At 45.0% G+C, this 18355-nt stretch overlaps 1 protein-coding gene across 2 annotated transcripts in view; it reads right to left on the bottom strand.

Moving 5' to 3' along the window:
- Positions 1–18355, bottom strand: part of ST6GALNAC1 (ST6 N-acetylgalactosaminide alpha-2,6-sialyltransferase 1) — a 304387-nt gene that overhangs the window by 144465 nt on the left and 141567 nt on the right. For both annotated transcript variants that reach the window (XM_078654604.1, XM_078654603.1), the window contains exon 2: positions 14383–14797. In XM_078654604.1, coding sequence (XP_078510730.1) covers positions 14383–14797 — 415 coding nt within the window. The remainder of the gene's footprint in view (positions 1–14382; positions 14798–18355) is intronic.

The following is an 18355-nucleotide window of genomic DNA, read 5'->3' on the forward strand; positions in this document are numbered from 1 at the left end:
TACTCCGCTCATTGCTTCCTTCTTTCACCTTTTCCACTCAGTGTTGTTTGTTTGATCCTAACCGGTGCCTGTGTAACCTAACCTAGTTTGCAAGATTCAGTGACCCATCTTCTGGGGTATCGCACCCTAGTGTGGTTTGCAGCAGCTGCAGGACGCCAGTGTTAGAGTGGTTGTCAGACCTCCACATGTATCAGTAGTTGCAGCGGTGGCCCTAGAAAGGATTATCCTTGGTCATCTAGAAATGCAAGTCGACTGCTGAGGGTCATAATGCCACATTTAACATTTTTGAATGCTGCAGTACACCTTTACACTTTGCCTACACAGCACCAGGTAGTCTATTACCTGTTTCTTCATTCCAACCATTGGAACAGTAGCAGGACCAGAGAGCACTCACAAAGCTGTCCAAATGTGAGCAGTGCACTCCATCAGTTCCCTATTCTTTCCCTTTTGGTATGGACTGGAACCTAATCCATTCAACCATAGAGAAACTATTTCTTTGCAGCCAGTTGCCAACAGTCTTTATTATTTTCTAGCATTTCTTTCTGCTGCCTTGACCTTCATTATGGCTTGGAAGGCCTGTGCCACAATGGTGGATTCAAACAGATGCGCGTCAAAGCCCAGAAGAGGATAACCTTTATCACAAACAGAAGAACACTGGCACAGTACAACATTGCTAATCAGCTTGGACAAACTCACATACAAGTAACGAGGGCAATCGCAAAATCAGTGGGTTGAATGTTCATCTATTCACAGGACCCTGATAACTTGCTGTTTCTCCCAGATCCAGTCAACTAAAGACCATGGAGCAACTAAGACCATGGAGTTGAGCAATCAAACAGACTCATGGCACACACTGTGAATACAAAGTACAGGCTGCTTTGTCGGGTAGAGCCCAACTCCCTTCTGGGTGTGATAGTTCTTTTGAACTCTAAAACTGCGCTGTTGTCTGTACTGTTGCTCATCTCCACCTCAAAGCACCGACCTTTAAGGTCTTGGCAAGAGTGACAAAGTTACATCTGCCTCTTTAAAGCAAGTCAAACAAAAGCCCAGCCCACGTTCAGGCTCAGCCAAAGTTGAGAAAAACAAAGGCCTCCGATTTACTTCGTGTGAGGACTCTAGTAATTAAAACGTGTCTTTACATTTATTCTTAAACCTCTCGTCACAAGGGAAACAAGCATTTACAATGCAATAGGTCCCGCAATTGCGTGTTTTTGAGCCGTATCAAGTGCCTTTTTTCGTGCTGGGGTGGGGGACAGCATTTACTTTGTCCGTGGACTCCAGAGCCCAACATACAAAGCGGCAGGAGCCGCTGACATCATCCTAACACGCCTGGAGGCACTTTAAAAGACCGGCGCGGGCTGCCGCAGCGAGGGACGCACAGGGGCATGCCCGTCTGAGCCAGTCCGAGGCCTGACGAGGCTGGGCTGGGCCTACCCTGTTGGTTTTCCATCTGGGATCCTGCTCGATAAAGACCATGGCGGTTACACCTCATCTAGAAGTTCTGTCCCTCCCCGTGACATTTGCAGTGACTGAGCGAGGAGGTAGGATTGACTTCTGTTGCTGGCCAGTCTTAGTTCATGGTTGCATTGATCCTCTAAATATATATCATACGTTGTTGAACTCGTGCCTAGAGTAATCGCGCTGTGTCTTGCGCGCTTTACTCCCTACGTCCTCCGGTTTGTTTTAGGGACTTTTGGACCTCTACATTTGGGACTGTATTATTTTTTGCTCTTGTCTTACACTCTGCAGAGCTATGGTTAGACGAAAGACAGCATTAGCCTCTGCAAGGGCAAACACTGGTACCACTGCTACAGTATCTACCATGGATTCTTTTTTACAACGGGCAGCAGCGGTGATAGATAAGGAGATCGAGCTGGTTAACAGACGTCTTTCTAGGTCACCAACCAGCATCCCTTGTCTCCCGCTTATTGATACTCACGTGTTCCTGGTGGAGGGTGACGTGAACTTTTGAGCTTGTCCATCAGCTCTGGGGTCCATGTTGGTTCGTAGGCTGGTGCTGGGCCATCTAGTCTGTTATTAGCCCCTTCTAAGTCCATACCAATGCCCCTTTCTCCCGTTGTCACAGTAAGTAACAAGGGGGGTATTGAACCCCATCCACTGCAAGGGAATATAGATAATCTATACAGTAAGCCAGCGGAATTATCTTTAGCTACCAGAAGTGACTGCGTAAACCTGGCCACAAATGAGGATCCACGGCTAGGTGCAGGCGCAAAAAGGAAATCACAAACTATTGGGGGTAAAGGGAAGATATCCAAACCAAACTTGGCTCCAAAACCTCTGGCATCCTCTTCAGTATTTTCTACCTTGAATCCACTGGTTGCTTTAGAGACCTTCCAGGCCTCGGTGCCTAGCCTATTGGACTTAAAACTGAGACCGATCCTTGAGAGGCTGACGTTGATAAAGAAGAGCTTATCTGACCGTAATCATACAGAACTACCTTCTCTAATAGGAGAACTAAGGGTCAACCAGGGTCTGAGTACTGCAAGCGACTGTTAGCGACAAACTTGTCTAATAATAGCCTGGAACAGTTACAAAATCAACCAGAGCCGCACTCTAGTACAGGGCGGGCCTGCAAAAACGAGCAAAGGCTTAAGGAAGAGTAGGGATATGTCCATACAGGCATGAGTCATGGAAGAAAGTCAATCCACAGGTAGCCGGTGCAGGGGAGCAGTGAGGTTAAGACACAGTATCTTCCAGCCATTGATTTACCGCCCAAATCTACCCCTTAAGTAGTGGTTTTGGGGAATGATCCATCTCTCCCTCAGGGAATGAAAGAGGATTATGGCCAGTTAAAGAATAAAGTACTCCACTGGCTCTCAAATAACACCACACTGGGTTTAAGGGTGGAAAGAAATATCATTATGGTGCATCGAGTTAGCTGGATAGGCAACTCCCACAAAATTGGCATGGTTGATTATGTTATTGCAAATTTTAATAATCCACACCTTGCCGAACAGATCCTGTTCAGGGACACACATTTCTCTCCTTCTAGCTGCAGGTCATCTGTCAGGGCTCTACCACTGGCTTTTTTTTTTATAAACCTGACACATCAGGATATACCCATAGGAACACCAACATGGAAACCCCCCTAGATGGCTGGTCACATAGATTTTCTCCTGTACACATACAATTGCCTCCACCCACAGTTCACTCAAAACATCTGCCCACAGGTCGCCAGTATATCGCCCCTCCCTCTTTGAAATTATTTAACAGATTTTCTCCACTATCCATGATGGAGGAGTGTGACTGACTCACAAGCCCCACATTGCCAGCCACTGAGTTAGAGCCCAAACAATAGGATACCCCAATGCAAGACAAGGGGGGCCTTGTGTATCCGATATTAATATACTATTGTGGAATATTGCAGGTTTGGCCAACAAGTTTTATTATCCTAATTGGGTGCATTTTGTGAATCAATACTGTGTGATCTGTTTGCAAGAAACATGGTTGGTGGATTGCAGCATATTTTTGGAGGGCTTCAAGGCTTTTTTTGTTCCGCCATCTCCTTCTGTGGGTGGTAGATCCAAGGGTGGCCTTGTTATATACAAATCTTTGGAAGTAGACTGCCAGACTCAGGTTTTGTCGTCTTCAAGCCAAAATATCCAAGCTCTGGTACTAAAATGGGGAGCCAGCAAATTAGGTCTGATACATTTTTATATTTCTGTGTCTTGCTTCCCAGGTGTTTGTAATTTTACATTGTTGGGCTCATTTATAAGGCAGTCATGCACCACTAATTTACACAATCTTATGGTCCTGAACAATTTTAATATCCACCCTTGTGGAGATCCAAGGACCACCAGCATTGTTGATTTAGGCTGCCCTCGGATGAGCGGGATACATTTTGAACATTCTGCTCGGGGGTAACTACTCAACAATCTAGTAAATGAATTTGATCTTATGTCCCTCATGTCTTTATCTGACCGGCATAGCAAAACACTTGTCCCCTCTTTCAAAGGGAGACGTAATGGTTCTTTTATAGATTATATCTTAATTTCATCCTTTCTACAGTCTCTTTTTTGTGGTTTCATCATTTTGGAAAGTCACCACAGTGACCACAACCCACTTTGTGTCCAAATGAGTGGCACAATTTTGTTTAATAAAAGTCACCACAGTGACCACAACCCACTTTGTGTCCAAATGAGTGGCACAATTTTGTTTAATAAAAGAAGTGTAGGGAACAAGGGTTCGCTAAGACCAACAGATGGTAGACGACGGCTGAAATGGTCCCAGATCTCCCCAGTTGATTTTTATCTTGCAGTGAGAGAATCCTGTGCTACTGAATTAGCACTGTGTACCTCTCCAGGTATATCCCTGGGGGAGGTCATTAGCGCTCAGAACATTATCTCCACCAAAGTCGGTGAACTTTTAAGTGCTCCAGCACATACAACAGTTACTTTGACCCCAAGATGGTTCGATTCATCAAACTCTCAGGCAGCAAGTAACCTAAGGGAAGCTCTGAATGCTAACCCGAGAAATCAATCTTTGGTAAGAACCTGTCGTAAAGAGTATAAATTAGCATTGGTAAAATGTAAAGTGGTCCTGAAGGAGGAAGCTTAGAGGGAGCTGATTGAGTCTAGCACCCTTAGGAATAGCTCCAGGTTCTGGAGCATTGTCAATAGACCATTTTTAGAGCATGAAGTAGGGGGTGAACTAGGCTTGCACATCACTGAGGATGAATGGGTGCTCCACTTCAAAACTATGTTTGAAAGTCCAACGGAGCAAATATGCCATACAGCCCGTGACAAGGACGCCCCTGTAGTGGTTTTTGAGCAGGGTGAGGTGGAGGCTGGTATCGCCGGATTAACCTGCAACAAAGCTCCGGGACCAGATGGCATCCCTCCGGATCTTTTTAAGTCTGATCCACTCTTCTGGGTGCCGGTTCTTGTGGCTGTGTTTAATGTAGCGACCAGGAATGGTTTCCTGGAGTACTGGGCCACCTAAACTATTGTACCCATTTTTAAGAAGAAGGGCGATTGGAATAGTTTGCTATAGGCCGATCTCACTGCTGGGTTCGGTGGTTAAGGTTGTGGGCCGCATACTATTAGAACGACTGTCCACCTGGGCTGAGGAGCACAAGTTCATTTCCGATGTTCAATTTTGATTCTGCCCGGGTCGGTCAATTGTGGCCCAATGCCTTAACGTAACCATGTTACTTAGCAAATACACGTTCAGGAACTATCTACCTAGCCTTCATGGACTTGTCTTCCGCGTTTGAATGCGTGAATAGGGTCAAATTGTGGCAGTCCATGAAGGGTATAGGGGTAGATAGTAATATTGTCAACTTCCTTGAGGACCTTCACAAGGCAACTAAGGCCAATGTTAGATTCTCCCAGGACCTTTGCGTTTCCAAGGACTTTGATATAAAGAGGGGTGTATGTCAAGGCTGCATCCTGTCCCCGTTTTTGTTTAACCCCTACATCAATGACATAGACAGGGCTTTAACAGCTACGGGGGCAGGCTACCCATATGTAGGGCGACACGGTCTCCCCATTTTATTATATGCGGATGACGCAGTTCTGTTATCTAGAACTGTTAGGGGTCTCCAATCTTTCTTAGACGTTTTTACTCAATTTATGTTGGATCGAGATATATCTATCAACAACTCAAAATCTTACATAATGCAAGTAGGGACCGGACCTAAAAAAAAATTCAATTTAGAGTATGCCCTGCTAAAGTTCCCCGCACTGATGTTTTTTCATATTTAGGAGTGTTACTTGATTTTCATATTAATTGGGTGGGCATAAAAGTTAATAGAATAGGGGGATTTGGCCCAGGTGAACGCGACCATTTTTAATTTTGCTTCCAAACTAGGCAAGAGACCAATTGCAGCTATGATGAAAGTCTATCAAGCAAAAAGTGTAACTATAGCCTATTATGGAAGCGAAATTTGGGGTCATACCAACACTGATATACTTCAGGTGGCTGAGAATACTTTGTTAAAGCGCCTGTTGGGTGTTCCGCGTGGTCTGTCTAATTTGGTGGTCCATGAGGAACAGGGGGTGCCTTTTTTAAGTGACACCCTGGCACTGTGCCCCCTGGTGTTTTGGCTTAACTGCTGGCTGAATAAAGAACTAACTCTTAGCTATTTGATTTTAAAAGAATGTATGTCCCTTGATAATGCGTCCCGAATACCTTGGCTCAGATTCATCAAAAGTAGCCTTGAAGAGTTAGGGCGTGCTGATCTATTTTCTAATCCCCAAATTTAATTGTAAAAAAAGATGTGGAAATAATTAGGGAATCCTTCATTACTTTAAGGAAATTAACCTGCTACATTTTATGTTTTTTTGTAAATTTTATGAAGTACCCCGGAGGTTTTGTTTTATTTCTTGTTTTGAAGAAGTTCAATTTTTACCAGGCTCGTCCAGCTATCCTGTTCCCCCAACTGTTGAAGGCCGATTGTATTTTCTTTATTGTGGGCTTCTTGGAATCCACCATGAAGACAAGGGATTGTTTTGATATTTAGCTACTTTGATTGATAATCCTTCTTGGAGACTTGTATTTAGGAGGGTCAGGATAACTCTGTAGGGTTGTGCTAATCCAAGGGGGATACTGCTTGACTCTTAACTTGCACTTTTCTGCTAGAGACTGTTATGGGAGGTTGTGCTAATCTAAGGGGGACACTGTTTGATTTTGAACTTGCACTTTATTGCTAAATAATAATAGGGAGGGTGTGTTATGGTTTTTTTATCAAGTTTTACTTGGTTTGTTATTTTATGGAACGTTTTGATGTAATCTGGATGTATTACAAATATCATGGTTGTATCTAAGTGAAACCGATTAAAGTTTATTTGATATGATTTGATTTGAGCTATTGGCATTGTAAATGGCAATGCCCTTTATAAAACATTAAAAAATGCATTGTCATTTACAAAAGCAACACCTATTGCATTGCAGAGCGCGGTGTCTGTGAAGCCAGCGCCTTGCTCATTAAAGTTAAAAACAAAAAACAAAGAAAGAGCGCGGTGTCCCTGATAGGGTGACCAACCGTCCGTAAATTTCACGGACAGTCCGTAATTTTGGCTGTCTCTCCGTTGTCCGTGAAGGATTCTTTAACGGACGGCATTTGTCCGTAATTTTAACTGGGCCCAGCTTGCCCCCACCTCCCTCTTTGACTCCGATGCTGTTCCAGAGCTCAGATACCCAGCAGCATTGGAGAGGCACAGCGGGGTGGCATCACTCACACCTTCAGCCCTTGATGAGCTGTTAAGAGGTACTTGAAGGTGACTGAGAGGGAGGGGCTGCAGCTTCAGGGGCATCTATTCAGATGCAAACAGCCCTGAATGCGTCGGTCTCTGCAATTTAGAGGGGGCCTCACACATTCCATTTCCTACCCAGGGCCCCAAACACCCTAGAACCGGCCCTGATTTACACCGATATTTACAACAAACCCCCTTTATGAACTGATTTACACCGAGGCAGCACGTGGTTCTCTTCACAGAGCTTAATTACTGTCACTAAATTGTAAGCAAACCTCGGTTCTTCAAACATGCAGTCTATAATGTAATAAAATTAAGAAATGGCACAATCGCACCCACACTGATTAACACAGTATGGAGGACAATCAGTGAAACCAGTTCTCTTAAAGTATCTCCTCTAAGTACTGTACATCACAGTGGGGGATGGCATTTTGGACAGAGAGCCTGTCGTTGTCTTGTGCAGGAGGGGGCAAGGAGCCCAAGATGATACTAGAATACTGCATGCCCACCCCTGTGCCTACCCTGGTGGATCCTGTTCCCTCTCCTGTGATGGCTCCTGCCCTCCCCTCATGTGATGGCTCCTGCCCCCCCACCCCCCGAAGGATGGATGAGAGAAAATGTAAATAGCTGGATGTATGGGTGGAAGGGTTGCTGGATGATGGACGAGGGGAACGATGGATGAGGGGAAGGATGGATGGGTGAGGGGATGGATGATGGGAAGGATGGATGGATGAGGGGATGGATGGATGATTGATAAAAGGAAGGATGGATGGATGAGGGGAAGGATGGATGGATGAAAGGAAGGATGGATGAGGGGAAGGAAGGATGGATGGATGGAAGGATGGATGAGGGGAAGGATGGATGGATGGATGAGGGGAAGGAAGGATGGATGGATGAGGGGAAGGAAGGATGGATGGATGAAAGGAAGGATGGATGAGGGGAAGGAAGGATGGATGGATGAAAGGAAGGAGGGATGAGGGGAAGGATGGATGGATGGATGAGGGGAAGGAAGGATGGATGGATGAGGGGAAGGAAGGATGGATGGATGAGGGGAAGGAAGGATGGATGAGGAGAAGGAAGGATGGATGAGGGGAAGGATGGGTGGATGGATGAGGGGAAGGAAGGAAGGATGAGGGGAAGGAAGGATGGATGAGGGGAAGGATGGATGGATGAAAGGAAGGATGGATGAGGGGAAGGAAGGATGGATGAGGGGAAGGAAGGATGGATGAGAGGAAGGATGGATGGATGGATGGATGAGGGGAAGGAAGGAAGGATGGATGAGGGGAAGGAAGGATGGATGGATGAAAGGAAGGATGGATGAGGGGAAGGATGGATGGATGGATGAGGGGAAGGAATGATGGATGGATGTGGGGAAGGAAGGATACATGGATGAAGGGAAGGAAGGATGGATGGATGAGGGGAAGGAAGCATGGATGAGGGGAAGGAAGGATGGATGGATGAGAAGGAAGGATGGATGGATGAGGGGAAGGAAGGATGGATGAGGAGATGGATGGAGGGGAAGGATGGGTGAGGGGAAGGATGGATGAAAGGAAGGATGGATGGATGGATGAGGGGAAGGATGGATGGATGGATGAGGGGAAGGATGGATGGATGGATTAGGGGAAGGATGGATGGATGGATGAGGGGAAGGATGGGTGGAAGAGTGGAAGGCAGGATGGATGGATGAAAGGAAGGATGGATGAGGGGAAGGATGGATGGATGAGGGGAAGGATGGATGGATGAGGGAAAGGATGGATGAGTGGAAGGAAGCATGGATGGATGAGGGAAAGGATGGATGAGGGGAAGGATGGATGAGGGGAAGGATGGATGGATGAGGGGATGGATGGAGGGGAAGGATGGATGGATGGGTGGGTGGGTGGGTGGGTGAAAGGATGGATGGATGATGAGGGGAAGGATGGATGGATGGATGTATGGGTGGGAGGGTGAAAGGATGGATGGATAATGAGGGGAAGGATGGATGGATGGATGACGAGGGGGAGGATGGATGAATGATGAGGGGAAGGATGGATGGATGGATGATGAGGGGGTAGGTGAAATGATGGATGATGAGGGGAAGGATGGATGGATGATGAGGGGATGGATGCATGATGAGGGGGTGGGTGAAAGGATGGATGGATGGATGGATGATGAGGGGAAGGATGGATGATGAGGGGAAGGATGGATGGATGGATGGATGATGGGTGGGTGAAAGGATGGATGGCTGGATGGAGAGTGGGTTAAAGGATGGATGGATGGATGATGAGTGGGTGGGTGAAAGGATGGATGAGTGGGTGGGTGGATGGTGGGTGGGTGAAAGGAAGGATGAGTGAATTGGATGGTGGGTGGGTGGGTGAAAGGATGGATGAGTGGGTGGGTAGGTGGATGGTTGGGTGGATGATGGGTGGGTGGATGAGTGAAATGATGGATGGATTGATGGATTGATAAGTGCAAGGGTGAAAGAATGTATGTATGAGTGAAAGGGTGGATGTAAGGATGGATGAGTGAGTGAAAGGGAGGGTAGATGACAAAAGGATGAATAGATGTGTGAAGGAGTGAAATGATAGATGGATGAGTGATAGGGTGTGGCGCCGCGGCCAGGGCGACTGACGCTGGAATCTGGGGACCACGGTTCGATCCCCGGCTCCGGCGGCAGGTTAGCCCAGCACCATGTGACTCTGGGCAATAGCTCGCTTAATCTTCCCGACGGCCCCCAGCGCCTAGAGACCCTTACGGGTGATTGTGCGCTTTACAAATGTGGACTTTACTATAGGGTCAATGGATGGATTCATGAGTGGATGAGTAGATGGATGGATGGAAGGAAGGAAGGATGGCTAAGTGAAAGGGACGATGGAGAGAGAAAGGGAGGATGGATGGATGACTAAAAGAGTGGATGGGTGGAAGGATTAGTAAGTGAATGGATGGCTGGATTGGTGAAAGGGTAAATGGCTGGATGGATGAGTGAATGGATGGATGGGATGAAGAGTGGATGGATAATTGTACAGATGGATAGGGTGAAAGGGTGGATGGATGGATAATGGATGGATGAGTGAAAGGATGGATGAGTGAAATGATAGATGGAAAGATACATGATGGATAGGGTTGCAAATGGTTGAATATGTTTGGAAATGGCTGGGCTTAATTATATACTATTGCGCGACCTCTGATGTGTGTGTAAAACTTACCTATTGTCTTGAAGTTTTGTCCTGAATTTTGACCTCCTGTCCTGAATTTGTGTCCTGAATTTTGACCCTTTGTCCTGAATTTTTACACTCACCGTCCTGAATTTGCACCAATGCCAGTTGGTCACCCTAGTCCCTGAAGCGGGCGCCGTGCTCATTACTAAAGTTAACATGAAGGGGCACTGCCCAGCTGCCTCCTGCCACCAAGCACCTTCGATCCCGCAGCTCTGCTCATTTAAATTTAAGAAGAGCAGCAATCTGATTTTGTGCGAGCTGAGGGGGCCCGTCCTGTGGGTGCGTTTGGCACATTGTGAAAGTTGCACAGTTACCAAAAAAAAGGCTGCCTTTAAGAGAATAGTGTGTAGCACTGTGCCAGAGCTGCCGAGTTTGAACTGGGGTTTAGGGATCGAATCTTGGTGTCGCCTCAATGACCAGTGGTTCTTTTCAAATGATGTACTTTCCAAATTATGTGATAGCGCAGCTCTTCTAATTTATATTAAAGAAAAGCAGCGATCCCACAGCTCTACGCATTTAAATGAAAGAAAAGCATCAATCTGATTTTGGGGGCACTGCGGTGGCCCATCGTGGGTGCGTGTGGCACATTGTGTAAGTTGCAAAGTTATAAAAAAATAGCTGCCATTGCTAAAGCTGAGCTCCCACTAGTGGTCTTTAGATTGATTAACCAAAGAGTTCTACCGGAGGGCTTATGTGAGCAATACAGTAAGGACAAGGGAAAACGTCCAGTCCTTAGGGGCGGTAACAAATGGAGACAAGGCGGTACCAAGAAGGGACTAGCAAGCTTCATAATGAATCGGAAGCTAGCGTTTATGGATGAAAATGACAAAAGCCAATTAAAAATATGGGCGGATAGTGGGTGGAGCTTCACAGCGATACTCCACTATTGCATGCCTCGCAGAGTGAGCAGTGCATGCACGCTGCTGCTAGACTCGACCTAAAAACAATGTGTACTTATTACTGAGAGTGCTGTAGGGACTTGTTTACTGTCCTTGGTTTGCACAGTGGCTGTTAGCAAACACCCTGAACTAGATCAACATTAAATGTGCAAACTTCAATGGAAGCCTGGGGTCAGGGGCAGAGGTGGGTGGCAGCATGACCAAGGGTAAACTGAGCGATTGGAGAAGAGCGGGTCCATACATTGTGTTCATGTTTAACTTAGGTTTAATGTTCCAGTACTTAACTGCCTTGTAAGTGTGTATCTAAAGATAACCAAAAAATATAATATCAACCTGTTCCCCGTCCATCCTGATGCACATCTTCAAAACAGACGTGGAACATGTATGTGTTTGGGAGTAGCGATTTATGTACACTAAATCCACACAGCAGAGATCTTGAAGCTTTTGTTTCTCGGGTACAGGCGTGAGCAGTTCATCTAGTCTACGGATTTGATTTACCCTCCAGGGTTTATAGTCCACTTAGTTCCATTCTAAAATTAGGACTACAAATCCCAGAATGTAAAGCAAAAACTTAGACTGGGTGAGTGACTCAGGCATTGACCTGGCAAACTTCAGATCTCTCGGGTGTGTGCTGTTTCCCCTCATTCATCAAGTACCTGCAGCGATTGGGAGTTGAAAGACAGTTGCACAAAATATGTGCATGACGTTCTTCCAGCAATGTATGATGGGTTGGAAGATATTTTGGAGCTCTCGTTCTGTCCACAGCTGAGCTCTCTGTGACCCCTTCCCCCACCTTCCCTTTCACCTTCACTCCCCCTTCCCACACGCCCCCACACCCTCCCGCCCGCCCCATGCCTACGCTTGAAAGAGAGGGTAGCGCAAGATCAGTTATGCTGCATGTGTAAATGCTTGTTAAGTTGAGTCAATGGGAGCACATCACGCCAGGTCTACTGAAACGTCACTGTCTGTGTGAAAAATCAAGGGTGGGGTTTAAGGTCACGTGCCCACCCACACATTTGTGGCAAAGCTCCTGGGAGGATCGTGTACCCGAGATGAACCTGGAAGAGCTTTTAGATGTCAGAGCTTTCTGACTGACTGAAGGTGGCTCACCTGTGGCAGCAGAGATTTAGAATGTTTTGTCCGATTAACTTCAGTGCTGCAGGACCACTAGAGGTTTCAAAGGAAACTCAAAACATAACCCTCCATCAGAGCCTATTTAACATTGTGCATGTTGTAATGGTTGTGTCATCAGTTTATGGAATCGACTTAATTCAGTCCCACTGTTTAAAGAAGACTGTGAAATGCATGGGCGGCTATATAAATGTTTAATAAAATACTACATATGGCATCAAAGTGCTGCTAGAGTGCTTTTTGTTTGGGGGGGCTGTTTTGGTGCCTTCATTATTAAATAGATAGGGGTATTCACTGCCACAAACTTGGAAGATTGGGGCCTCTAGGTATTAGTAGGTGGTGCATCTTTCAGAATTAGCAGATTAAGAAGTCATCAGAGGATTGCCTTTAAGTCTTGCAGGAAAGTAAAGCTGCAAAGCACCAGAAAAAACCCATCCAAGGAGCTTTAGATATAACTCATTCATTAAAATCTTTAAGCCTTTCTTCTTCAATTTTGACTCATTTTATCAGATTAATTTATTGGTTCACCTAAAATTATTTTCGTGCCACAACCCAGAGGTATAGTCAGGTGCAAAATCTCGATAATCAACCCGGAATGGCCTAAAGACAAGATTTCAAGTGCATCAAAATAAAAGTGGTATTTCTTGGTGGCCAATAGCATCCCTTTGGCCATTTTTGTCATTTTCTTGGTGGGAGAAGCCTCACCCCCAAGTTCCCTTGCTGTGGTCCGACTCGCCAGGCACTGAAATAAAACTGGTGTGTCTTATTTTTTGTGTTCCCTGTACTCTGATCTGTCTAATTTGTGTTCTGTTTAAGAATGTGAGTATGGTATTGTGCGTTATAATGCCTGGTATCGTCATGCATTCAGCATGAATTGTATATGTATGTTGAAGTTTGCTCATACCTGCACTTGTTCTTTGCTTCAATAAAAAAAAATTTTTTTTATGTGAGTATGACTGGGCATCCTAGTGCACTGTCTGTAATGCTATCATTTGCTATGATTTACAAGTAAATACATTTGAATATATATAAAAAATGTCTTGTAAAATTCACTTTTTGTGTCACTCTTTTCACAATCTTCTCGGGGGAGAACCACCCCTTCAAACCCTCTATTGTAGTAGCCAGGCTCACTTGCAAAGCACCCTATGTAGACTACCCAACCTTATTTGTTGTATTCTCTGTTCTCTGGTCCGTGTTTTTGTGTTCTCTACAAGAATGTGACAGGGTATCCTGGTGCACTGTAAGGTAATCATTTACTATATTTTAAAAGTTGATACATTCAAATTTATAATAAAAAATGTTTTGTAGACCATATTTGTTCCAAAGTTCTTGGGGAACGCGGTGCAAGTACCCCCTCACCTCCCCCCCCCCCAACTCCCTTTGCGGTAGTCAGGTTTGCTCGCTTAACCCACTCACTACGCACCATATAGGGGCTGGTCAGACAACTTTTGTCAGGGCTACTTTGGGTTCCATATCCAGCCATGCTTGGGGGTGACATCAATATTTATAAGGAAGGTTTAGGGATTATTTTGAATTAGAGTTAGAACCTACACAGCCAGGCTACTAGTGGCAGGCCTGCAGTCATGTTTGTCACTATAGTGGATGACACAACGGGCTGCAGTCACCATGTCACATTTAACTTACAGGCCCTGGGTACCTTAGTACCACATACCAGGGATTTATAGGTAAGTTAAATATGCCAACCAGGTGTATGCCAATTTCATCATGTTTAAAGGAGGAGCACAAACACTTTACCTCTGGGGTAAATTGCACACTTCTATACCCAGCAAAGATAAGATTCTGCAAAAGGGCAAATTTCAACATATATTTACTTGAGAAAGACATAAAATAACCAGAGCCTGCGCGACCATCCCTCCTCAGGGCCCACAAATAGGTAAGGGGTAGTTAAAAATGCTTTATTGGTTTTGTTGTCTAACTTACCATGTGCCTGGATGCATTCTCCAAGGTGTATTGATCCATAAAATCCCATTGTGGGTCAGCCATGAAATCTTTGGCAAAGATCCTGTTTGGTTGTGATATTTGCGGACTTGGGTTTTTCATAGCGCCCACGGTGGAGGCTGTTTTCCTTCTCTCCGGAGTACTTGAAGAAAGACTGGTCTTCCTAGGGCTGTCTGGGGCATGGGCCGTCACCCTGTAGATTTCCTGCCCACTGCTCTCATTGGCTTCACCCCGGGACGTCACAGGGTCAGCACCAAGGGGTGCTATGGGTGATGTTGGAAGCTCGGTAACCGGCAGCATTGAGGCTCTCTTTCGTGATAATAACATATGGCCTCGTGGACTGTCTTTCTCAGACTGCAGGAACTCCCCATCTTTAGGCGCCAGTAGAAATTCATCTCTGTGAAAAGAAACATTTGTTTTTGCTTAAATATCTATGTGTGCTCATGAGAATGTTATTTTATGGAGACATGAAAGTATTAAATACATCATATATATACTTGTAAAAAAATGTTTTCCGAAAAACATGGCAGGCATTATAAAACCTCAAATCATATGACAATGCTTAGAACAACCTCTTTTTAGACAACAAAAAATAAATACCTTTCCATGATTGCATCCTAGAAAAAATATTAGAAACCACTTAGTTAAATACTTTGATAAATGGGTCAGCATTGGCGAAGTCTCATAAACATGTTTTTCTAGCTTTTACAGGGTAGGGTACCATAGCCCTCCAAACTATAACGTTTACATGGAAGCATCCGACACATCTTGCTAAGTTGTCAAGTATAGGGTCCCAAAGGCATTACGTGTTTCGTCGATGCCAAGCAGGTCAGCAAGTGCCTCAGGTCATTTATAGCAGCGTTGTTAGAGGTTCCCTCTGACTCTGCATATCCCAGCTCTGTAATAAAGAAAGGCCATCAAAGTAAAAGGTATGTTTATTGTGATCAGAATGGGCCAAAACCAGGCAATAGTGAATTGTCGGTATCTTATATACTGTAGAGGACAAAATAATAAAAAGGTGCATTTGTCCAACTAAATGTTGTTAAAACAAAATGTTGTCTGACCCTTTTCGCAGGGCTCAAAATTAATCTCTTTGAGTTTTAGGACAATAACGTCTATATCCATAGTGTTATAGTACTATTCAAATGTAACCAAATGTGTTGTCATGGTATTTCCTGTGGGAGCCAAAAGGCCTGCCTACTCCATAGACTGAAAATGCAAATTGTTAAGACAGGAGCCATCAGCCGCCAGAGAGCTCAAAGCTACAGTGAGGTCGGTTCTCTGTTAAAATGTGGAGGACAGAAATATGAATCTACACGTAAATTAACTATAAAATATGAACTATCACTATTTCATTAATGTAAGTACACATGGGGGAGTATAGATGTATTTTTTCTACCTCCACAACTCCACATATACTCACCTAGATCATATTGGGCAGGTCAATATTAATACCAGGGCTGGACAGGCCTTATATTCCACTGGGCATTTCCCTGGTGGGCTGGGCCCCTTGGAGGTCGTTGACGGCCTAGGGCTGCTCCTGGTGCCTCTATCATTTCCCTGAGATTACCTGCAGAAGACTTAGGGAGGCTTGAAGAGAGAGAAAGAGAGAGGGAGGGGAAAGGCAGAGAGAAAGTAATAAGAGGGAGAGGAGAGAAGGGGAGAGAGAGAGAATGGATGGAGAGCTAGAGAAAGAGAGTGCAAGGAGATGAAAGGAGTGGGGCTCGTTTTAGCATTTTTTTGGCAGTGCTGGTTTTGGTTCCCAAGTCCAACCCTGGTCGATACATGTGCAAGTCAATAATAAAAACGTAATATTTTGTTACTACGCCACAAGGGTACTGATAAACATTGTATTAACACGGACACCAAGGCATAGACCTGATGCACACTCTTTTCAACCTTAATATTTTTAATCCAGTTAAAGTCCATAAACGGGTATGGCATCAGAAAACAAAGGTAAATTGTAGTGATAAAAGTGACATTTAGTTGAGGGAAAGTCAGGAACAAGACCTCTTTTTAAAAAGTGCTATTTCAAGATGATAGAGTGAAGCCCCATGGTCTGTCTTTCTTTCTGCACCTGACTTTAAGTTGAGCAGTAATGGAAAATCGTCCTTTTTCTGAAGAAAACGCTAATATTGGGGCGGAATTCACAGATATAATTTCCTCTACCATTCCATTATATTGTAAGGAAAGCCCATTGGTAGATCTCTGAATTTTGTATTTCCTCTGGAATCAGAATGCATATTTTGCATGGGCTCCCAAGTTTATAACACCATTATCTTCCCTGATTATTAAGGGTGTCTGGACTATCACACCATGTTTAGGTAAATCCATCAGCACCCTGTATGGGTATGAACTGCTTTCTTTATCATCAACACTGTCAGATTTTCTTCTGCTCTTAGGAGCCTGCAATTTATGCTGCCAAGTTCCAGGTTGCCAAATACCAAGGGGCCCTGCTCTTGGTTCCACCTCTTGTGTCTGTCTTCCACTACCCTTCACTTTTTGTCCTTTGTTTTCCCTCTTGTGGGTTCTTTTTTAGTTCTCCCCTAGCAGACACCCCAAGATGTCAGGTTGTGAATGATCTTTGGTGAATTTACCAAGCGTTTAAAGTAGGCTTTCAGCCTTCCCATTGCTATCTATTGATTGACTTTCTTGTCACTCATTTGCTTGCTTCGTATTCAGTGGCTGTCCTTCCTATGTGTTTATGCCCACCACCCCAAAGATTACCTTCTTTACCACTGTGTTGTATGGATGGCTTGTATCCTTCCATTCAAGGAACTATTTTTTTGTCTTTCTGGATCCAGGCAGGAGCATTTGTATTCCTGCTCTAACCCTCGTGTGCCTCAAGTACCTGTGCTCGGCATGGCATACCTTGCTCTCTCTTCCTCCTTCCTAGTTCATCTGTTGCTTCTCACACCCTCGCTGGCTTTTTATGCTTCTTATTTGATTAGTCCCCTCCTTTCCTGCTTTAAGCTCCCCCGTTGCTCCCCTGTTCTTTACCTCCTGCATTGAGGTCTACCCCATTGATTCCTCTGTTGCTCCCTACCTCCACCCATTGCCGTCTTCATGTTCTTTTTTTTATAAAAACTTGTTTTTTTAACAATTATACCATGATTGGTAACGATTTGTTTTTTTAATGCTCATGTCTGGTGATGCATATTCATGAATACCACCATCAGATGGGAGCCGTAGCCTGAAGAAGCATAACATACTGGTGAGATCACACATGTATGTATTCACGTCAGCTCACTTTTTTATGGTGATACTGCACAGCGCCGATAACAAGCATGTTTCGCCTTTTTTTATGCTGAGCAAAACTGGCAAAAAGCATTGGCAAAGCAAATAGGTCTGAACTGGAAGCCAAAAGATGACACCTATTGGTTTTGCTAATGCTTGTTACTTATAGGTCTCTTCAAACACCAAAAAGTTTTGTACACAGTTATGTAGTAAATACCCGTGACGTTTTGTATTTCTGGAGTGCTCTCCTCTAGTATTAAGGTAAATCCAGTCAACACTTCAGACATGAAAGTGAGGGCGTTGGGTGACCCCAATCTTAGAACTTAAACGAGTGTCAACAATCTCTCTGCTAACCAGGGCTGCAGATCCGCACTGGCCATGTGTCACATCGGGCATTTCCCCGCTGGGCTGTAGCTTTTAAAGGCCGGTGTTTAAAGACCCAGGACTGAAGCTGGTGGCTCTGGTGGGTGCATAGGCAAAGAGAGAGGGGTAGACCCTGAGATCAATGAAAGAGAGTGGAAGGAAATAGTGAGGGGGTAGACAGATATCAAAGAGAGGAGGAGAGGAGGTGAGACAGAAAATGGATGAGAAGAGAGAGCGAGAGAGCGAAGAGGAAGCCTGGAGCGGGTGAACACGTGGACAGGGCAGCTTTTGGTTCCCAGTCCGTCTGTGGGGAGATTTCAAGGTGACCGGACCGGTGCCTCCCCAGGCCCAGCCT

This window comes from Lissotriton helveticus, chromosome 7 (assembly GCF_964261635.1).
Source record: "Lissotriton helveticus chromosome 7, aLisHel1.1, whole genome shotgun sequence".
Lineage (NCBI taxonomy): Eukaryota > Metazoa > Chordata > Amphibia > Caudata > Salamandridae > Lissotriton > Lissotriton helveticus.